At 41.6% G+C, this 24,193-nt stretch overlaps 1 protein-coding gene across 1 annotated transcript in view; it reads left to right on the forward strand.

Moving 5' to 3' along the window:
- GRIN2A (glutamate ionotropic receptor NMDA type subunit 2A) overlaps positions 1-24,193 on the forward strand; it is a 284,374-nt gene that overhangs the window by 156,770 nt on the left and 103,411 nt on the right. Inside the window, exon 4 of the mRNA XM_050966516.1 lies at positions 575-1,167. Coding sequence (XP_050822473.1) covers positions 575-1,167 — 593 coding nt within the window. The remainder of the gene's footprint in view (positions 1-574; positions 1,168-24,193) is intronic.

The following is a 24,193-nucleotide window of genomic DNA, read 5'->3' on the forward strand; positions in this document are numbered from 1 at the left end:
TAAAGCTGCTGACAGCTCCCATTGAAATAAATTAGATTTGTGGTAGCTCAGCACCTCTGTAAATCAGCCCTATGTGTACAGTGTTGCTTCATACATATGCAATAAAGCTGCTTCCCTCTTGTTTCATGATCCATGTAGATAATCCATCTGGACTACACTGTTTCACAATAAGATTGGGTAAATTTACATCAATGTGGTGGAGTTAATCCATTCAAATAGCGTAGAGATTTACATGGTTCATCTGTAACAACTAGTTAGACTTACATCCTTTACCTTCAAGTGCTTTGAGGAATTTCCCTAGTAGATAACTAGCTGCTCATGTCATTTTTCCTAAAGATTTAATCATCCATTGCAAGTACTGGTGGTTGGTGTTACTGACTACAAGAAAACAGCAAAATCTGCCTGGTTGTGTTATATGTAAAATGTAAAAAAGATTCTTTGAACTTCACACACTCACTGAAAGTTAGAGAGGTAACAAGAATGGACCTTAAGAGGACAGAAGACACAGACACTCTCTCTTCTTTGCACATCAGTCCAATTATAGTAACCTTTCATTGTCTTTTGCATATTCTAGGATGTGATGTCCACATTCTTCCAGTTTGGGGCTTCTATCCAGCAAGAAGCCATTGTCATGCTGAAAGTGATGCAAGATTATGACTGGCATGTTTTTTCCCTGGTGACCAGCACCTTTCCTGGATACCGGGACTTCATAAGTTTCATCAAGACCACAGTGGAAAACAGTTTTGTGGGCTGGGACATGCAGAACGTGATCATACTTGATACTGCCATTGGGGATGCCAAGACCCAGATTCAGTTGAAGAAAATTCATTCATCTGTTATTCTGCTTTATTGTTCCAAGGATGAAGCTGTTTACATTCTGGATGAAGCCCGTTCCCTAGGCCTTACAGGCTATGATTTCTTCTGGATAGTTCCCAGCCTGGTTAGTGGCAACACAGAAATCACTCCCAAGGAATTTCCTTCAGGGCTAATTTCAGCATCCTATGATGAATGGGACTATAGTTTAGAAGCTCGGGTGCAGGATGCTCTTGGGATTATCAGCACAGCTGCATCAGCGATGTTGGAAAAGTATTCCTTCATTCCAGAAGCAAAAACCAGCTGCTATGGACAACTAGAGAAGAATGAACGACCATCTCAGATGCTACACAAGTAAGACATTCTACTTTTTTCCTAGACTGTACATGGTTTTGATGATTTTTTTTGATTAATACCAATATATTTCTCTGTAGCAAAATAATACTTTTTATTAATCCCTTCAGCCTCTTTATAAAAGATATGCTGTATTTATTGTTTGTCAGAGATCTCCAGGGGAACCTACAGAAAGGTTCTTTGGATCTGGTACCTTCAGAAATTTGGTTTCAGCATAGTGGGTTGGTGGGACATTAATTAATTATCCGTTGTGTCTCTACTCATTTCTCAAAAAATGTAATGTGGAGGTAAAATTGTCAAAATACTATGCAGGCCTTGACTGAGTCTGTGAGACTCCCATTAATTCTTAGAGGACTCTAATTAGTTAATACTTTGTACATCTTTTTACTCTGTGTTAAAATGGTGATGCAAGAAATTATACAAGTCCAGGGTTATCTGGGCAACTAATAACAGGAATAGTAGTCTGTTACTATTGTAGTTTTTTGCTACCTCTGCTTGTAAGTATTTTACCTTAGAAACGTATGTAAAAAGCCATCAGCATTAACCCATGCTGACATGGAAGAATCCTTGCAATATTGTGTCACTCTTCAAATGGGAACAGTTTGTTCAGTTTCAATAAACTCTTCTCTAGTCTTGTCTTAAGGGCATTGGGATGCTTGAGTAAATGTAAGTCAAAGTCCTTACCACTTGTGAGAGAACCATTTGTGAGAGAACCACACTTAACTGCATCCTGCCTTCCTAAATTCTCCCCTGCATATGTAATTGGATATTGTATTCTTCAATATCTGTACTTACATGATTGTGTAATGAATGATGCTGTGATGAGTACCAAGATATATTGGAGCAAGTATGCAACAAGTATGCTTGGGAATTGTCCAGTCAGAGAATGGCAAGAAAGTCACGCGATTCAAGTGGCCAATCACACAACACAAATAAAAAATATTCAAAGCTGTGCTTATGGGAAAGAATTTAGGCACTCTAAAGGCTGAAATATTTTTGTATAAACTATTAATTGAACAATTTCCAAAGAACCAGGCAAAATAGTAAAAATGGAGTCTGAATAATTCACAGAGAAAGGAGCCAGTCTCCTAAACGTGAAAGGGCTGACCGTTGTCAATGAGCGAATTTATCAGAAGTTATATAGTCTGTGAAAAAAGAAGTCTGTGAAAGAAGCCAAAGAAGCTTATTGTTTACCCAGTATCACGTTTGGCCCAGACTAGGAAGGAAAGACTTCTGTGAAAGAAGTCTGTTATATCCAGCACACATTTCAGGTGGTAAGCAGGCATTTTCTCATGACTGGCTGCCCCTTTTGGGGCACAAGGTGGGAATTTTTATAGCTTTGGCACAAGGTGGGAATCTTTTGTCTATGCTTGTCCCTACCCCTGCCTCATCAATGGAAAAGTACAAGGATTAAGATGGATTCCAGTATTATGTGACATGGTGACATGTCACTGTAAGACCTCCTAGTCTCCATTCTTCCTGGGTTGGCCCACACATACACAGGAAGGCATGCAAATAAATAAACCATTTACAATCAATTGTCCTAGTCAATGGGAGCCATCAAAATTTTAAACCACCATTAATGGCCCACACTTTGCATAATTACAATAGGATCTCAGAGTTATACTTCATATTTCTAGCTTCAGATACAAGAATGGTACATGCATACAAATAGGAGGAATATGTTCAGTAGGTTATAACCTTTGTTATGATACCTTACAAGAGATCTTTTGCATAAAGCATATTCCAGTTACATCATATTCACACTCATAAGCATATTTCCATAAAGCATATGGAGTGCAACATCACACAGGGTGCATGTGTAAACCTCCAGATGTGGAAAACAGCTTTTCTTTATGTCCGCTTTCATTCACTTTGGTCGCTTGCTACAGCATCTGTAGCCCAGAGCTCTGCGTTGTTTTGGCTGGGGATCAGAAAACATATGCCAGTCCAGTATTGCAAAGTTACTCATTTCAAATTAATATAGCACTGGGTGAACAGTTCAGCAAAGGACAGAAACCTAACTCTACTAAGTCTGGAGTATCCTGACCCAAAGCAGTAGATTCATAGTGCCTGCATGCTGGATATAGAAGGTTAATTCTAAACAGTGTAGCGAATAATTGCTACCTAAATTTAGAGAAAGACAGAGGGGATTGATGGCAACACTGACTTGTTTAAAACAAAAAATTGTGTATATTTGTCCTTTTGTGGTAGAAAGCAGAAGAACCCTTAAAGGTATCTAAAACTCCAGTCTCCTAAACGTGAAAGGGCTGACCGTTGTCAATGAGCGAATTTATCAGAAGTAAGGAAATGTGCTTTTCAAAGTCTTCTAAGGCCCCTAATGGGCCACCACAGAAACATGTTATAATTCACTTCTAAAACATCTATAGCCGTGTGTTTATAAAACTGTGTTGCGGGAGACTGACTGAATTAGAATGACTTTCCAACACTATTTTAATGGTCAGCTGGTTTTAACTTTGCTTGCAGAATCTGTGCTGCTTCAGATAGAGAATGTAATTAAATTGTGTGTGTGGGGGGGAGGGCGTGGATGGGGAAGTGGGGTTGAGAAAAGGAGATTGAGTTATGCTTTCATATAGTAGCTTTGTATAGTGTTGGGTATGTATGTGCAGAATAGGCATGTGTATTTATATTAAGAATTGGTATATAAAATTATGGCATCCAGGAATAGCTGCTTTTCCTTTCAAAATGGCTCCATTTTGGTGCTGCTGTTGTATACGTAGACGTCATCGCCAGCAGTTTCTGCTAAATGCCAAATACTGTATCATGTAAAGCTTTTTTTTTTTCTTCATATCCACATTCCATAATTCGTGTGGCCCTGGTGAGGAGTTGCACTAAGTGGTAAGCTTCCTCCATCCCACGCTGAGCCGCTAAAAGAACTGTGGAAAATCACCAGAATGGCTGCAGAAAAATCTGTGAATTCTCTCTCCATGGGTGTGGGTGATGGGGGAGGGAAAGGAGGAACACACAGAAAACTATGCGGTGACAACCTGTTGCAACATAGCTACTGGCAATATATTTCTAAAATCATTTATTCTAAGACAGAACAAATCTGAATCAATGTCAGATTCACTATAATCTCTATACCAAGTTTTTATTGCTCTTGATTTCTTCTTATAGTAAGTATACGTCAACATTTTAAAAAAATCCCGCCAAAACTACTGACACTGTGCACACTAAATCACATACTTTAATATTAGAGCTTACGCTGAAAAGGTAAGTTCAGCATTAACTCTGCACCCCAAATTCCATGAAGGTTTGCAGTCTTGAATACCCTTCACAGTTAGACCCTTTCACTTTTAGAAGATCTTGTATTCAAAAACCACTGTTCAAGGTGGAAGTCTGCATTAAAGCTTGGATCCGTTTTGAAACATTTTTCCCTGTTCAGTCACTCACTGCTTTGAAGATGAACTAGCTATTCAGCATTCCTCCAGTCTGTGATCATGTGCTGCCATTAAATCTGTATGATTACAAGGGGAACATGTGTGTCTCCACAATGCAATTAGGCTGTAACATGAGCTCTACAGTATGTAATGCATAATGCACCTGCAAATTACTGTGGATGGAGCTGTAATATATTATGGTGAATAAAGCCACTTTCCTGTTTGAAGCAGTCATGTCTACCTATAACATGAGCATAAGTTTTCCTGTATGGAGGACAATTCATTCTCTTCCAAACTTCAGAATATAATGGGAGTGGGGAGGGTGCTATTTACCATCAATAGAAGACATGTCACAATAATAAGAAATTGCTTGACGTAGTTACTGTAATTAGTCATTTTTGTATTAAAAAACGTTCTTCTGGAGTACTCAATTAATATTTACTGTATAATGCCAGAATCAATATATACAAATGCTTAGCACTTCCATAGTGCTTTGGAAACATTAACCCTCTTAGCACCATGGTGCAGCAAAGAAGTTGAATTTGCTTCACTTTTCCCATCAGTAAAATGGAGTTACCCATTTAACTTCCTTGCCCAAGGCTACACAACAAATCAGTGGCTGAGCTGGGATTAGCACTCAGGGCTTTCAGGATGCCGCTCATGCTGCCTTGTTCTATTTTAAACTAAAAATTAAATGAAGCCAATATTAAAGAACGGATTTAAACAAGGAGTATTGATGAACATTCTTGGAGGAAAGGCTAAAATTATTGTAAATAGTCACAGGGCTTAAGGGCCCCTAACTCATGCCTTACTGCTCTGTACTGAATGTCTCACCAGAACAGTGAATTACACACATGGTACAGCTTGCAAACGCTGAAGCTGAGAACTCAGTGGAGAGTACTTTATCTTGAAAAAATCCCCTACAGGAGGTAATACCTGATGCTAAATGAAAAAAAGCTCAGGAAAGAAGCAAGAAAAAAGAGGCTTTTAGACCCTCACTTTTATCATCACTGTCAAATTCAGCTTGAAACCTATCACTGTATTCTAAACCCACTTCATTATACTTAGTTTGTTCTTAAATGAAGACAGGTAACATTTTACACACTACTTTTCACATCTAGATGATGACTTTAAGCTCTGGATTTTTTAAAAAGAAAATCTGTTTTGAAGTGAAATCTATTACAAAGCAAAAACTCTCAATTTTTCACCCCTTGACTCCTGTGGGCAATGCGCTGGCTGAAGGCATTTTATCTCTCTTGAGCACACACAGTCTTTCTCCTCCCTTCACTGCAACTCTAAGGCCTGGTCTACACTACCACTACGCGTTTAAACCGAATTTAGCAGCGTTAAACCAATTTAACCCTACACCCGTCCACACAATGAAGCCCTTTATATCGATATAAAGGGCTCTTTAAACCGATTTCTGTACTCCTCCCCAACGAGGGGAGTAGCGCTGAAATCGGTATTGCCATGTCAGATTAGGGTTAGTGTGGCCACAAACCGACAGTATTGGCCTCTGGGCGGTATCCCACAGTGTACTATTGTGCCACTCTGGAAAGCAATCTGAACTCAGATGCACTGGCCAGGTAGACAGGAAAAGCCCCGCAAACTTTTGAATTTAATTTCCTGTTTGCTCAGCGTGCAGCTCTGATCAACACGGATGGCCATGCAGTCCCAAATCCAAAAAGAGCTCCAGCATGGACTGTACAGGAGATACTGGATCTGATCGCTGTATGGGGAGACAAATCTGTTCTATCAGAGCTCCGTTACAGAAGACGAAATGACAAAGCATTTGAAAAAATCTCCAGGCTATGATACAGAGTCCACAGCACAGTGCTGTGTGACAAGTGTAATGGAAAGCCAAAGAATCAAATGGACGCTCATGGAGGGAGGGAGGGGTACTGAGGACTCCAGCTATCCCACAGTCCCCGCAGTCTCCGAAAAGCATTTGCATTCTTGACTGAGCTCCCAGTGCCTGAAGGGTCAAAAACATTTTCCCGGGTGTTTCAGGTATATGTCATCAATTTACACCCTCCCCCTCACGTGAAAGAAAAGGGGAAAAAATCATTTCTCGCCTTTTTTTTCAGTGTCACCCTATGTCTACTGCATGCTGCTGGTAGACGGGGTGCTGCAGCGCTGAACATCAGCATTCCCTTCCTGGTGGCAGACGGTACAATACGACTGCTATCCATTGTCATCATCAGCCCATGAGTGCTCCTGGCTGGCCTCGGTGAGGTCGGCTGGGGGCACCTGGGTAAAAATGGGAATGACTCCTGGTCATTCCCGGCAAATGGTACAGAACGGCTGGTAACCATCCTCATCATAGCAACTGGAGGCTGAGCTCTTTCAGCACCTGTCATAAACAGATAAGAAAAGTTTAATAGCACAGAAGTACTTTATATCTCTTTGACTGTAAAGGGTTAACAAGTTCAGTAAGCCTGGCTGTCACCTGACCAGAGGACCAATCAGAGGACAGGATACTTTCAAATCTTGAGGGAGGGAAGTTTTTGTGCTGTGCTGTTAGTTTTGGTTGTTGTTCACTCTGGGGGCTCAGAGGGACCAGACGTGCAACCAGGTTTCTCTCCAATCTCTCCAATACAGGCTTATAAATTCAGACTAGTAAGTACTAGGTAGATAAAGCGAGTTAGGCTTATGTTTGTTTTCTTTATTTGCAAATGTATATTTGGTTGGAAGAAGTTCAAATGTGTATTTGGCTGAAAGGAGTTCAAATTGGTATTTGGCTGAAAAGATTTTAATTTGTACTTGTATACTTAGGCTGGGAAAGTGTTCCCAGTGTCTATAGCTAAAAAACCCTGTACCTATTCCATCTTAAATTTACAAGATCATTTTTACTGTTTTTCTCTCTTTAATTAAAAGCTTTTCTTGTTTAAGAACCTAATTGTTTTTTATTCTGGTGAGATCCCAGACTGGGTCTGGATTCACCAGAGAATTGATGGGGAGAAAGGAGGGAAGAGGGAGAGAGAGGCTGATTTCTCTCTGTGCCAGGATTACTTTCTCTCAGGAAGAATCTGGGAGGGGAAGAGAGAAGGAGGGGGGAAGGTGCATTTTCCTCTCTGTTTCAGGATTCAAGGGGTTTGAATCATAGTGATCTTCCAGGGTAACCCAGGGAGGGGAAATCTGAGAGAGGCAACGGTGAAGGAAAGGGTTTACTTTCCTTGAGTTAAGATCCAGAGGGTCTGGGTCTTGGGGTCCCCAGGCCAGGTTTTTTGGGGGACCAGAGTGTACCAGGCACTGTAATTCCTGGTTGGTGGCAGCGCTACAGGTTCTAAGCTGGTAATTAAGCTTAGAGGAATTCATGCTGGTACCCCATCTCTTGGACGCGAAGGTTCAGAGTGGGGAATTGTACCATGACAGCACCCCCCTTTCATGTCTAAAGAAAAGATTCTGTACTGCCTGGACTATCATAGCAGCGGGAGGCTGTGCTCCTCTTCCCTCCCCCGCCCTTTAATGTCCTGCCTATTGTAGCAGCTGGAGGCTTCCTCCTCCTCATTTTATCTTGCTAAAAAGTCAGTGTTTCTTATTCCTGCATTCTTTATTACTTCATCACACAAATGGGGGGACACTGCCACAGTAGCCCAGGAGGGTTGGGGGAGGAGGGAAGCAACGGGTAGAGTTGTTGCAGGGGCACCCCCTGGAATGGCATGCAGCTCATCATTTCTGCGGGATCTCTGGGGCTTTGACACGGAGCAGCTGTGCTCTCTGGTTCTCTAGTACACTTGCCCCATATTCTAGGCAGGACTGACTTTATTTTTAGACAAAACATAAAGAAGGGAATGACCTGGGGAGTCATTCCCATTTTTGTCCATGTGCCCCCGGCCAATCTCAGCGAGGCCAGCCAGGAGCACCCATGACAGCAGTAGACGGTACAAAATGACTGATAATCATCATCTCATCGCCAATCTGTTTTACAAAACCGGTTTATGTAAAATCAGAATAATCCCGTACTGTAGACATACCCTATGATGCTATTATTGGCTTTTTCAGACACAGGAAAAATGCTGGTTTGCTTGAATTTATCAGGATAAGCTGATCAATGTCCATTTTTAATATATGTGGGAAGAAATTGGCTTTCCCCTAAAGTACCTCACCATATAGAAAAGATTTAAAGGAAAATTCAGAATGACTGGTTTAAACATACATATTTTTCAAGTTCATGTATAGCTTCAAGTCTAGAGATTTACCTTGAGTAGCATTAAATTTAGGAGCATAGGTAACAATCTGCAGTTGAGAAAAACAGAATGGCCGATTTGTTGGCATGCTCCCTCCTCACTTGCATTACACTCATAATCTCCAAGATATACCATTACACACAGTATGGTTACTAATATAACAATGCAGTGTATTAACACGGTTTGAACAAAAACTCCCTCTCCCAAAAAACCCTGCTGATCACCATAAGAAATTGTGCCTTCCCATGAAATAGAAAAAGTGTGTGTGTGTGTGTGTGTGTGTGTGTGTGTGTGTGTGTGTGTGTGTTTTTTATACATGTCATTGGAGTGTTTCTAATAGGGTAAAAATGTATAAAGTTTTGGAACAACAATCAGGGACAATTTTTTTTTCAAAATATTACCCATTTTTCAACCAGCTCTGATGTGTACCTTGATGAGCATGGCATAATTTTTGTTCTTTGTCCTCACTATTGAATAGCAAAGAGGTTTGGAGGTGCATCTATAGATACACTACTAAGTGCGGTGAAATGCATGAAACTACTTATAGCTACAGTGACTACATGGTTATGCTGGGTAGGTAGTGAATCTCCCTCTGATCCCAATCTGTGGCCACAGTGTGGGTCTGGAGCAGTGTACACAGCCTCTGTTTACTCCTTGCACAATATAAATGCAGATTATGTGCCCTGCCCCTGTCCTGTCCTCATGCCCCATCACTAGCTTGTTGGGGGGCTGGTGCAAAGCCTAATACAAGTGGTCATTCTTGTATTCTACTTCATCCAGCTTCAATACAGAACTCAGGTGGTGCGGAGGGAATTGTTCTGGAGAAAAGCAGTGCTTAGAAATACAGTACTCGATCCTACAAACCCTGAGATAGATGAGGCACGTGAGATAATATCTTTTAGTGGGCCAACTTCTGTTGGTGAGAGAGACAAGCCTTGGAGCCACACAAAGCTCTTCCTCAAACCCTGGTCATACAAGTAGCCCTTACTCCTGTAAGTAGTCCAGTTGAAGTCAATAGTAAGATTAGGCACTGTAGCAGAGTGGTCCCCTGCTCCTGCCCTGAAGGACTTAAAACAGCCCAGGAGAGGGCTGTGGCTGGGGCAAGAAGCTTGGGCTGATTGGGGAAAGTATCAGCTGGTCCCTATAAAGAGGCTGGGAGCCAGAAGCCCAGGAAGTCTCCCTCTGACTGTAGAGGGAGAAGGGCCTGGCTGCAGGGAGCTAGAGACAGGGTACCTGAGTGGAGCAGGGCTGGAGGGAAAGGCAGAGGAGCTGGGGAGCTCCAGCCTGGAAAGACCCAGGCTGTGGCCTAGCATAAGGCCAACAGGTACTGGGGGTTGCCGAGGGCAGCCCAGGGGTAGGCCAAGGCAGCAGGTCCAAACCCAACCTTGCCAGTGATGAGTAGGCTGATACTGCAGTCTGCCCCAGGGCGTGGGGCTAGACGATGACTGGCAATAGCCTGATACTGAGGCAAGGTGGGGATAGAGGCTGGGGGTTCCCTGGGTAGGGGAGACCCTAAGACTGAGGGGTTACTGCCAGGGGGCAGCACCCCAGATAAAAGGGTACTGGGTCCAGAGAGGGACACGGGGACAGAGGACAGGCGGATCACCGGCCTGCAGAGGGCGCTCCGGAGCTGGAAGAGCTAATTCCCGGAAGTCACCAGCAGGAGGTGCCGCAGGGTTGAGTCTGCTCCTCTGCAGGCACATTCATGGTGAAGTGGAGCCATTCTGAATGAACTTTAAGGCCTTATTCAGTAAACAAACCAACAAAACACTGACAAATACCTGTCTATTTTCCTGCTTTGAATAATTTAGTTTGTACAGTGTGGCTTACAAAGACAAACCAACCTAACAACTTATTTGGAAATTTAAAATTAAGTGGAACTTAGTCTTCAATAGAATCCTCTCTCCACCTTCATTCCCTGATTTCACTTTGACGAATCGATGTTGCCAGCCTGCATCCTGTCTGTGAAAGCAATGCATTCCTTACATGGGAAAGGCTTTTTATATAACAAGCCCTGTTATTAATTCATTTGGTTCGGTACTTTGATTCCAGCTTCCAGCAATGCCAGATTAGTTCCTTTTTTTTCTGTTTGAATTTGAGTCAATCCTAATTTTACGTGAACACAATGGTTTGATGAATAATCTAACAAATCTGTGTAACCTTGTATGCGGCAACAGATCTCTTGACAGCCAGTTTACTGAGGATTTGCTTATTTCATTAAGTTCTGTCAAAAATTGGGATAAATAAACATAACACAATTTATTACATGATTGAGAATGTTTCATTACTTAATGGATTATCTGGAGCAAAATATTTTGCCACTAGTAGCACACTTGCTGTGCAGTCCTAAATCAATATGGAAAGATAAAAGCATATTTGGGTATACTTTTATTTTCAGTCAATACAAGAAATAATTCACTCCTTTTTTCTCCTAATAAATCCTAGAATTTCTTGCTAATGCTTCTTACTTCATTTCTGAGGTTCCCTCGACAGTTGAATTGGACTCATTTCATTTCCATTGATTATGCCAGGAATTAATTTTACCCTCTGTGTTTGGTACCAGACTATCGTTTAAGATTCAGTAATTGCAATGTATATTTACAATTACATAGATGGACAGCATACTTGATACCTTCTGTTTAGTATCTTATTTTTTGGCAAGTCCAATGCCTGAACAAGTTGCCATTTTTGATGGCTATAATTAGTCCTTTGGAATGACAGTTGCTTACGTAAATTCTTTCCTATCATCAATGATATACTGTCTCATTACTTTTATAAGGCAGCATTCATCATCATGTCTTATAATGGATTTTTAAAAAAAGGAATCCAAACGGCAAGTGGAACTACTATTCTTCTGCAGTGATGGTTCATTAATTAAAAGCACTTTTGAGGATGTGAGCCTTAAGGTGTGACTGAAGATAATCAAATCTGGTCTCTGGCAGATCTTCAGAAAGTGCTAGTTGCATAGATGAGAACCGTCAAATGAGTGCCAGGCTGCCGGTCCTACCAACTTAATGTTAAACAACCCACTTCCAGGGTACCCTAGGTGATCTTAAAGAAATTATATCTAAACTGAACAAATGCCTGAGAAATACACTGCAGTGAACCATTCCCTGATGGCAGGGGATGGATTAGATGATCAAATAGTTCTTAACTTTCTCTAGTTTGTTTTTGCATGGATGATGGCTCCTTATTGGCAACCATGGCATAGTAATTAACTAATCGGATTGTGTGGCAAGTGTAGCTCACTACTGAAGAGCCTGTTTTAAACACTGCAAGCTATATTAGCATCTTTGACTAATGCACAAACTCTAGTTGCTCCCAATGCTTTCTGAAGAGTGGTGTTAATCAGCTGGAACTCTTCTCATATTCCACCAGCCCAACAGGAGTTGCATGTGGCGACACTCATCCAGCTAAAAGCCCACTGGATAGTGACATATCATGGGTGCTGGCCGACTACTAGAAGTAATGTGTTTTTATAATTACTCAAAATGTAAACAACACTTTTCTGTGCCAAATTAGGCCAATGTAGATAACAGAGAGTATGAAAGAGTCACAACAAAAGGTTCTTTAGGAATTTAAAAGTAGGCCCATTTTATGGAGGAATTGCCACTTTTTGCAACTTAACTATGTGCCTCTTTTCCCCAGAATTTGGCACAAATGCACTTGAAGCTGGCATTGAAATGCAACATTTAAAAATTGGCACATTCTTGCTTTTTAGTATGTAAAAAAGGATATTTGATCAGATTTCACAGAAAAGCTATGTTTGGAGATGGAAGGTTACCCCAAATGGCAAAAGAATTAATGTAAAAAATTCACTATTTTTTGCAAAGCATGAATTATGAATAATAATGCCGGCTAACTACACCTATTGAATTTCCAAAGTTGGTGACTGTTGGTAGCTGCAAATATTTCCATGGCCAGTGTTGGCACACTAGATGGGGAGAGCTCTGAGTTACTACAGAAAATTCATTCCCAGGTATCTGGCTGCTGGGTCTTGCCCACATGTTCAGGGTTTAACTGATTTGGGGTTGGGAAGGAATTTTGCATGGGTCAGATTGGCAGAGACTCTGGGGTTTTTTCACCTTCCTCGGCAGCATGGGGTATAAGTCATTTGCAGGTTTAAAGTAGTGTAAAAGGTGGATTCTCTGTAACTTGAAGTCTTTAAATCATGATTTGAGGACTTCAGTAACTCAGCCAGAGGTTGGGGTCTATTACAGGAGTGGATGGGTGAGGTTCTGTGGCCTGCAATGTGCAGAAGGTTAGACAAGATGATCATGATGGTTCCTTTTGGCCATAAAGTCCGAGTCTGAGTTATGCTGCACTATTGCTAGCCTGTAATGACCAAAATTGCTGGCTAGAATGCTGAACCATACTTTTCAAGTTTTATCCAGTTACCCTCAGCCTTTTTATCCTGTCCTATGCTTTGCTGCTGATTTCGTACAATCCTGGGTAACATGACTTCTCCAGAGTTGATGCAACTTACACTTTAAGGAGCAGCTGGCAGGCGGCGTAGATAGTTGGCATGCCACTCCTTTTTCACAGCCACTGAGCACATTGTTCCCAAAATGGATTCATCCTGTGCTGGCCCCAGGCCTGGAATTCTACAACTCCCTCAAAACCAGGATATCACAGACAAGATGTACCCAGGGAACACTTCCTGGTTACCACTTGGAAGAATTTGAAATTAAAAAGAAAAGAGAAAGGTCCATATTATAAGACCTTAAAAATTAAAAAAAAAATCAAACGTATACAGTTGTATGTAGTTAAGAGCTACACTCTAGAAATGCATCAGATCTTAAAACAGATTAAGTTAAATACAAAAGGGAAGAGTGATTAAAAGTAAACAAGTCAGGTCATTGGAGTTTTTCATGATATCCTGTGCAGTTTATATAGTATGCCATATACAGGTCCCTGAGTTTCATTAGCTTACTTTTTAATTGCTGCTTTAATTGCTTATCTCTGATAATATATATTTCTGGTGTACCTGTTGATAAGTTTTTCCAGAATTAGAAAGGTCTCACATAAAACCATGTTAAGGAAGCTCAATAATTCATGGTTTCAGCGAAACGAAGAAACAAAGATAGAAAGTGGGAGTGGATCCAAGTTTTATAAGCTTCAGTACTGGGTGAATGCCAAGCAAAACAGTCTCTCTTCCTTGATTATTAAAGTGGCTGATTCATATTAGTTGGAGGAAACTGAAATATTGGCAATCATGTTTCCTGCAAGATGTGAGCAGCTTTGAAATTTAGAAATTCCTTCTTTTCCAAGAAAAAAGATTTTGATGCAATCCATATTTTTTTGAGCCTCCACCCTCTCTCGCTTTCTGTGCATTGCCTGCAGTTGTTTTGGAATTGCAATGCTAGCTAGTGAGGGAGACCGCAGATAAAAAATGATGGTCCCAGATGATGGCACCTGAGACATTTATTGCGTTTATCGGTTTGTTGGTGGAAAGATGAGGCCAGGAAATTAGTGGCTGAAGTTCAGGTAGCAAGGGATCCCAAGGACTCATCATCTCTTTGAACATGTATTCTATTTCCTAATCATCATTGAATTCTGTTAGTGCTCACATTTAGTTTAGCAATGATATATCTTGTTTTAGTAATAACTTTCACTCGTTGCCTGCTAAACTAGTTCTTCCAAGACAAATGATTTATTTTGGAGTTAGATGTTACATGAGTTTCAGAATTCCTATTCATATTATGCTCTGAGTATTATTCTGAGATTCAGTTTTCTTGTTGAGCCATGTGGGATCAGTGCTACTCTTTAAAACAACTCAGGCTGTTAAAATTAATGTTGGCAAGAAGGCAACAGGAGTTTCCAAATGTCAGTTTTAGGGCAACTGGAAACCAAACAGAACTGCAAATTGTTGGATTAGACTGTAACCATCTTCCTCACTGTGACCTGTCATTCATCGCTCATACTAACATTTCATTATAAGAAAGAACTGGAATTATATTATGGTTCTTGTCATGGATTCATGGCCCCTGTGTATTCTTTTGGTGAGGATGAGAAGCCTAATCTGTCATTAACTCAGCTGGCCACTAGATGTCCTTATTGCTTTTCTGAACTACAGCTGAAAGCAAATTTCTCTTGTAATTACAAGAAGAAGACTCTTAAAGACAGAAGTTTTGAAATTCATAGTTTGAGGCTAGCAGGCACCATTTCCACAAGGCTCACTGTTGAGAGAGATGAGATGCTTTCACCTTCCTCGGGAATGAAATACGCTATTGTCTCAGCTATTCCAATCCTGAAAGCAAAAATCATACCTTAGCCTCCTGAACTTATTTATTAAAGGCATTATATGGTGTCCCTTCCAGTGGCATCTGGACTTTCATTCACATACAAATGTATATTATGTCACAAATATTGGAAGACTCAATGCAGTTACATACAAAGTAACAGGAATGGGCTCAATCAAAAATTAATGGCAAAACTCCTACTAACGTCAATAGAACCAAGATCCAGCTCAGAGGTACTTTTAATGGCTGCCCAATTAAAAGGCTGAGGACTTGTCTTCATGGTACAGTAATGCACACCAGTGAGGTGTGAATTCTATAGCACACAAATGTGTTTGTGCACTAACTGGCCTGTGTAGACCCTGCTGGTGCACACTGAAAGTTCCCTAGTGCATGTTTACACAAAAGTTCAGTTCATAAAGAGTGACCTTATATAACTGAAAATTTGGGGTAAATGTAGGAAAGCAGATTGTGACTCGGGCTAATAGTTCACCTCTTGTGAAAAGTGTGATAGGGTCCACAGCAATCTCTCAGACATTCATGACCTTGAATTTCATCTGAAAGATGTTATATCCTGGAGCAGAGTGACCTTTAACACAATGTGGGGAATCGGATGTGATTCTGTGAGACTTGACAGAAGAGCACCAACTATTGAACCAACTCTTCCTGCAACACTTTATTTTTGTTGGTCTCCCATCCAGGCACAACATCGGGGTTTGGATAGTATTACAGTCCAAGGTAGCCTGGCCTGCAGACTGTAATAGCTCAGTCTCTTACCAGCATCTGTGCTTTCAGAAGCAGTAAAAATGGCTATTGCTCACCTTCTTTTCTGACCCTGGCACAGTGGAAGCAGTTTGTTCTCAGTATGTCTGCACAATGGCTGCATCTCTCCCTCCCACCCCCACCCCCACCCCCCAAAAAAGGTTCTGAATCCTGGCAAGGGGGTGGGGAGCGGGACACTGAAGCCAATGAGAGATGCTGAAACTATCAACCTGAAAAGTAGGTAGGTTGTAGTGTGTCTGTTTCTGCACTAACTTGAATTTAGTCTAGTGCCCTGTCTCCTGGTGTCTGACTGTAAAGAGCTAAAACATTTTTCTATATTTCTCTTTCCTGGGCTGGTGCTCTTCAAACATTCCTCATAAGTGACACCCAACAGGTTTATTTTTATTCTATTCCCTTTTGAAGTGCTTCTCCCAGTGCTTTGGGTATAAGGTTTGGCCAGTTGGGGATGAAATATTAAAAAGATTGAAAAACTGAAGTGTCAGAAACTCTCTCTTTTACCAGTGAGGTGAGTTCCACCTTGAAAGAACACCACATTGAGTAACAGATCAACCTATTGTGCAGTAATCAACTCAGAGCTTTCCTGAGAAGCCAGTTCTGACACTTTCTTCAGGAACAAAGCAGTGGGAACCCCATTGCTCAGACTGTGTGTCTTCTGTGGGTAAATACATGACTTCAATCTCCAGGGGTGTGATTTTAGGATCTTTCACAAATGCTAATTTCACTTAAATGTGATAAGAAATGGTCAAATCTAGCCAAGATGAATGGATCCATTGTTAGTGCCTCCCTTAGGCAAAGTGGATGTCAGTGTCTATTCATTTATGATGGGATTTTCCAAAGTGACTGAGTGACATAGGAGCAAAAGACTTATTTATTTTCAATGACACCTGTGCTCCAGTGTGACTCAGACACTTTGGGAATCCCATCCGTGGCCTTGTCATGATTTTGACAGTCTGGCTTACTGTTTCTAGGTCTTTACCCTGAACTTCTTCGGCAAGGTTGATGAGATGGCTGTGGTGATGAATGTTTGGCAATATCTGGAATCATCAAATCTTCTCATTCCATTTCAGTCTTACGTTCAGGTCTCCATATGCTTTAAATGCTTTAAAAATTGTGCTGGCCTTATTGTCTGACCTACTTGAGATGAACAAAGATCAGTTCAAAGTTAAGAGATCCAGAAGAATCAGCCTGAAGTTTAATAAATTGTCTGTGGATTCTGGCATTGATAAATGGAGTCACCCATTTTATACTCTTTTCCTTTGAGGGACTCAAGAGTGGTGTTGGGTGACTGCTCATCTGCCCTGAGAACTTTCTCTGTGCATTTTCACTGGGTCATACTTTTGTCACTCCTGCTTAACACACATGTGAAGTTTCTGGAGGGACTAAAGTGGTGGTTTAGGTTGTAGTATCATCAGAATAATGATAACATATAGCTTAAATGTCTTTTGTGGAATCCTGATATTGCAGCTTGTCTGCTTTCCTTTCCAGTTGTTTGGCCTACATAAGAACCTGGATGATAGCAGGGTACCTAGTTTCAGTCCTAATAATGTTAAAGATTATGTAGGAGGAAGCATCAATAAACTTTGATGGGATGAGAATGATGCCTACCCCTGTTATAGAGGTATACCTAACTGTCCTCAAGGAGTTTCACAATATACGGCTATGTTTGAAGCCCCAGGTGACTCTTATCAATCAGCACAACCCACGACATGCACCATTTCCCGCAGACCCCATTGGTCTGGGACAATGAACTGCAGCCACTCTGCAGTTCATTGTCCCAGACCAATGGGGTCTGCGGGAAATGGTGCATGTCGTGGGTTGTGCTGATTGATAAGAGTCACCTGGGGCTTCAAACATAGCCGTATATTGTGAAACTCCTTGAGGACAGTTAGGTATACCTCTATAACAGGGGTAGGCCTGTGATTGGCCGAACCTGTAGATGCAGCAAGTAAACAAGTAGATGCAGCAAGTAAACAAACCAGCCCAGCTCACCAGGATAAATGTGCCAAAGGTTGCCGATCCCTGCATCCAGGGCCTGTGCAACCATTTAGGCGACCTAGGTGGTCGCCTAGGGCACTGGCATTTGGGGGGCGCCATTTTCTTTGGCAGCAACCGGGGCATCCAGATCTTCGGCTGCTCCGGTCGCCACCGGCATTTAGGCAGAGGGATCTGGGGCAGGGGAGCGTGGGGAGGGCCGCCTACAGCAAGTAAGGGAGGGGGGCGGCACGCAGGGGAACTCTCTGCCCCAGCTCACCCCTGCTCCGCCTCCTCCCTGAGCACGCCATGGCCGCTTCACTTCTCCCACCTCCCAGGCTTGTGGCATCTAAGCTGATTGGTGCCACAAGCCTGGGAGGCGGGAGAAGTGAAGCTGTCACGGCGTGCTCAGGGAGGAGGTGGGGCAGGGGTGAGCTGCTTCACTTCTCCCACCCCCTGCCGCAAGAAGGGCGCCTCAGGGCAGGTGGGAGAGCTGCCACGGAGGGGGACGCCTCAGGGCGGAGGGGAGGAGCTGCCGGGGGGGGGGGCGGTCAGGGCAGGGGCTCGGGGTGGGGGAGGGCACAAGATGGAAGTTTCGTCTAGGGCACAAAACATTCTTGCACTGGCCCTGCCTGCATCAGACAGATAGGATGAACTAAAGAGACTACAGTCAGATAACCTAAGGGTATGTCTACACCGGAGCTGAAGGTATAACTTCAAGCTCAAGTAGACATACCTTTGCTAGCCCTGATCAAACTAGCGTGCTACAAATAGTAGTCATGGTTGCATGAGTGGTGAAACCAGCAAGCAACCTAAATACATACCTAGGGTTCATACAGACTGGTTTGTACTTCAGGGCAGCTAGCCACTGCCCATGCAGCCACGGCTACAGTGCTATTTTAGTGCACTAGCTCAACCAGGATATGTGTGTGTGTGTTTATATATATAAAATGGTGGAAATTACACCTTCATCTCCAATGGAGACCTATCCTAATAGTATCAGTGAAAGATCCATCAGAAATGGAGGATGATTGAGAAATAAGAGAATGAGTTCCCCATGGGAGGATTAGCTATGTTACCTTCATTCTAAAATTTTAGAAAGACAGCACTTGTGCCAGCAAAAGTAGCTAACAAAAGTTAGCTAACACAAGGTCAAGTCCTAGTGAAGGCTAGGCAGGTGGTAGCTTTCACAAGAGTTAGCAGGTGCTTAATCTGTTGCTGAAAGTACAATGTGACACTCCCCTGGGGTACTCAGGGTTGTGAGGTATCTTGCCACTACCTACTCTTAGCGTGAAGCTGTCTTGTCTAGGTCTTCTGTGCTTCAGCTCCCTGAAACCAACAGCATCTTTCTTGCAAACACTGACTTCCAGCTCTCTGGAGACCTCGCTGTCTCCATGCAGGCTGGTGGCAAGTACACCCCTGAGTTCCTCTCAATATCCAGCCCTTGTCAGTAGACACTCACAGTAATTACCAAGTACACTGTCCCCAAAGAGACAATGTACGCACAGATTAACTAGAACAACTCAGGATCAGGTCTTTTATAACATAGCACTGTAATCTTTTTACAGTGAAAACAAATATCTGTATTAAAAAAGATTAAGATGCAAGAGATAGTGAGCAAGGAGAATAAGAATAGGATACATGTAAATCAAAAGGTATAACATACTTCTTAGAGTCTAAACTTAATTTTAACAGGCTAAATTCTTGTTGAAAGCAATTTCTCATCTAATGCAATCTCCCAGTGTAACTATCACACATGGCCAGGATGCAGCATTCATGAATGCAAAAAGTGCTGTTCTTTTTGCTTCCTCGGTGAAGGATGAAGATGTGTCCTTTTGCCTTCCCCTTTTATGTTCCCCCAAAGCCATTGTTTTTGTCCCCAGGGTCAGTAACCCTCACAGTGTTTATTCTCTGGTGCCTGTTGCCTTCACATGTCCCTGTTTTTTATTAGCATTGAGTTCAAACAGGTGATGGGGTACAGATGATGGGGTACTGTGAAGGTCTGCTCACCACAGCAGCCTCTCCTTTTCACTATCACAGGGATTAGCTCTCCCAGTTGCGGCCCCCTCTCCTGGTGATGCCTCACCCGTTGTCTTCTCCATTTGCAGACCCACCTCAGTCCAAATACCGCAGCATCCTCTTCATGACTCAGGCCTCCGGCTAGGTCACCATCTGTATTTCCCCCTTGCAGGAGTGGGTACCTTGTCAAAGGCTTTCTGAAAGTCCGAGTACATTGTGTCAACTGGATCATCCTTGTCCCCATGTTTGTGGACTTCCTCAAAGAATTCTTATAGATTGGGGAGACATGATTTCCCATTACAAAAGGCATGTTGATTCTTTCGCAATGTATTATGTTCATCTATGAGTCTCAAATTTCTGTTTTTTACCATCGTTTCAACCAGTTTGCCTGATATTAAAGTTAGGTTTACAGGCCTGTAATTTTCAGGATCACGCTAGAGTCTTTTTGAAAAATTGTCATTACATTAGCTATCCTCCCGTCATCTGGTACAGAAGCTGATTTAAGCAATAGGTTACATACTACACTTAGTAATTCTGCAACTCCATGTTTGAGTTCCTGCAGAACTCTTGAGTGAATACCATCGGGTCCTGGTGAGTTATTACTGTTTAATTTGTCAATTTGTTCCAAAACCTCTGCTATTGATAACTCTGTCTGGGACAGTTTCCTCAGATTTGTCATCTAAAAAGAATTGTTCAGGTATGGGAATCTCCCTCAAATCCTCTTCAGTGAAGACTGTTGCAAAGAATTTATTGAGCTTTGCCACAACAGCCTAGTCTTCTTTGAGTCCTCCTTTAGCACCTTGATTGTCCAGTGACCCCATTAATTGTTTGGCAGACATCCTGCTTCTGATACACTAAAATAAAAAATTACAGTTAGTTTGTTTCTTTCACTAGTTGCTCTTCAAATCCTTTTTTCATCTTCATATTTATATTTTTACACTTGACTTGCCAGAGGTTATTCTCCTTTCTAGTTTCCACACTAGGATTTGACTTCCAATTTTTAAAGGATGCCTTTTTGTGACTCTCGGGATATATTTTCAGTACATACGCATAACTTTTTAAGTATAATCTCTGCATATATCTCACAATGATATTCATGACCAGTGTGTCACTGGATTTCATTTAATATGTGTGATAACATTCTTTATAGATAAATACTATGCCAGCAATGTGTAGTGAGTTTGTCAGGCCTGTTAGGAGCTTTTAGTTCCCCTTTGTGCTGCTCAAACCCGGTTTATGTGGCTTACCCGAGCTGGACTAGGGATAAGGATCTGACCCAAGCCCATACAGGAGAGGAAAAGTTATGACATATACTATTTCCATTATTGCATAGGAGAATAATATACTTGTCCTCTGTGTATGGTTTGGAAGTTGATTTTTATGTAGAGAATTTGGAGAAAATGTCCCTAAAACATTTTTAATAGATGAGACCTAGATGAATAATACTGCAAGCATGTAAATTACTATCCAGGAGAGTGGCTAATATCAAATGGTAATGCTATAATGTGAAACTGAGCAGATGGATGTTGTTGTCTTAAAATGATAGTAAGTCTTGGACCCATTATTCAGCATTTAGAAATTTATCAAAAAGGGGGTAATGTATGGTGGCACATCCTTCGAATGGATTGAAGTATAGCTCTGATCATAACCTGTACAGTATGTTATGAAAATATATTTTCACAGATTTGTTACAAAGGCAGATATGGCTAACTACCATCCCCAATGCACGTCAGCTTTTCTATGTTATGTTTTGGAGGAGTCATACTGATTTAGCTAATGTGACAGGCCTACCCACAAGTTGTGCTGTGGGAGTACAGAGCATCTCCAATCTCAGGGCCAGATTGTTTGTTTGTTTGCATTATGGTACTGCCCAAAGTGCTCCAGGCAGGGTTAAGGGCCCATTGCATTAGCTGCTCTCCAAACACTCAGGAAGTATGGTAGCTGCTCCAAAGATCTTACAAGTTCCTTTGAATGAACCAAGACCCAATAAAGGAGTCTGAGGAACAACAGGAGAGGATGGTAAAAGAAGGATGATCTCTGATGTTTGCCCTTGACACCCATGTAGGTAGAAGCACCAGATAAATTGTATTTGAGTCGCTTCTCTATGTAGACTTGTCCCTGCCTCTTTCCAGAGCCAAAGCATCTGGCACAATTCAGTCTTCCCTTCTGCATGAGATGTGCTGTGGGTGAGTAGAGTGTGCTGATCTCCTCAGGCATGCACTGTTTTAATCTTGCTGTTTTTACACAGCAGAAACATACAATTTCTACTGTTGCTGGGGATCTGCACAGATAAGAATGGGGAAACGGATTTTATTTGTATTGAATTTGTAACTGAGGGCTCAACAGTCAGAATTGCTCTACATTAGCTCTTCACTAGAGGTTTGTAATGTACGTGCTTCAAAAGGGCTAATTTCTTAAAGCTGAGGAAAACCGAGCAAAATTGGCTGGGCAGAAACATTTAGAGAAAAATTGTGAATGAAAATATAGAGCTCTTGAAGAAGAGCTTATTATATGGCTAGAAAAGCTATGGTTCCACAATGAAGGAAAGGGACAACTTTGTCTAAAAGCCCTTCCTAATTCAGTAGTGAAATGAAGGCAGCAATTAGAAATAAAAAGCAATATATAACAAATAGAGAAAGAGGAAATGGATAACATCTGATTTATATTGACTGCTTTAAAATGCAGAAAACTGATATGGGAAGCTAAGGATATGAGAAAAAAATCCATGTCTGCAAGGGCTAAGGACAATAAGGAGAAGTTTAAGCACATTAGGAAAAAAGAAATCCTAGCAATGGTTATAAAGCCCACTACTAGATTGAGATGGTAAAATAGTTAATGATGATGCAGAAAAGGCAGACGCGGTCAATACATTACTCTCATAAATAATATGAGAATAATTAAGTATTTTCCAGTCCATTAGTAGTTAAGGAAGATGTTAAAGAATCTCTACTAGTGATAAACACTTTTCAATCAAAAGGCCCAGATAACTTGTACCCAACAGTCCTAAAAGAGTTGGCCAAGGAGAGCTCTGGACTGCTGATGTTCAGCTTTAATAGATCTTGAATTAAGGGGAAAATTTCAAAAGACTGGAAGAGTGCTAATGTGCCAGTGTTCAAAAAGGGTAAGCAGGATGACACAGGTAACTATAGGCTAGTTAGCCTGACATCAATCCAGGCAAAATAGTGGAAAAGCTGATGTGGGAGTCAGTTGATTAAGAATTAATGAACAGGGATATAATTAACGCCAGTCAACATTGTTTAGCAGAAAATTGAACTTATGAAATAAACCTGCTCTCACTCTTTGGTGAGACTGCAAGTTTGATTGATTAAAGTAACTTCATAGATGTAAAATACTTAAGACTTTTGTAAGGCATTTTGCAATATTGCACAACTCTGATCAAGAAATTAGTACTATGATACCAATAGAGCATATGTTAAATGGGTTAAGAATTGGCTAACTGACAGATGTCAAAAATAGTTCTCAGTGGGGAATAATCACTGAATAGGGGTGTTTCTAGTGGCTCATCACAGAGACTGGTACTAGGTTTGATGGTATTCAACATATTCATTAACAATCTAGAAGCAGCTATAAACTCACTGCTGATAAAATGTATGGATGAAACCAAGACTGGTAAATGATGATGATGACAGGACAGTCATGCAGAGTTACTTGGATTGGTTGGGAACCTTGGCCCATTCAAACAAACACAGAGAAATGCAAATAGAATAGTTGAGAATGAAGGAGAGGGAGAGGAAATTGGAAAGAGAGAAAATAGGAGCTGGGGTAAGCCTAATTTTAAAGCTCTACCCAGACCCAACACTGACCTGGGAACAGCTGACTTTGAACCCAACTTGACAGTGTCAAATCCTTTTCAGACCCAATGCTCCTTCTAGAGCATGTGTCAGCACCACTTCTGCCTCATCCTTGGGTTTTCGCCTGGTGGAGACTTTCTGCTCCTCATACCCACAATCCATCTCTGGTTGCCTCCTGCCTGTGGGATAAGGGTGACAGTGGCTGCATGACCCACTCCTGCCGGCCACCTCACTGTGATGTATCAGGACACTCACTCCGCAGCACACACAGTGCAACAAGATGGCAGTGGTGAGCAGGAGCAGGGCATGAAGCCACTGTAGGAGGTGATGAGAGCCTACCCTATCGGAGGCCATCGAGTTCAGGTCAGGTTTCAAGGCCATAGTAAGGTATGATATTAAGTTGCTTTAAAATATTTGTTAGCGTGATCTAACATTCCAATTGATCTGTATAACAGAAAGGTGGTAGCATTCCTCTATTGTATTCTTTTTATTGATGTAAATGGAGATAAAATGTGTGAGTCACATTTTTTGCATATTTCATTATAAGCAAATATAAAATATGATTAATGATAATGTCAGTATTAATACAGTTGGAGCACATAGTTCCTCTT

The sequence above is a fragment of the Gopherus flavomarginatus genome, chromosome 9 (assembly GCF_025201925.1).
Source record: "Gopherus flavomarginatus isolate rGopFla2 chromosome 9, rGopFla2.mat.asm, whole genome shotgun sequence".
NCBI classification, from domain to species: Eukaryota; Metazoa; Chordata; order Testudines; family Testudinidae; genus Gopherus; species Gopherus flavomarginatus.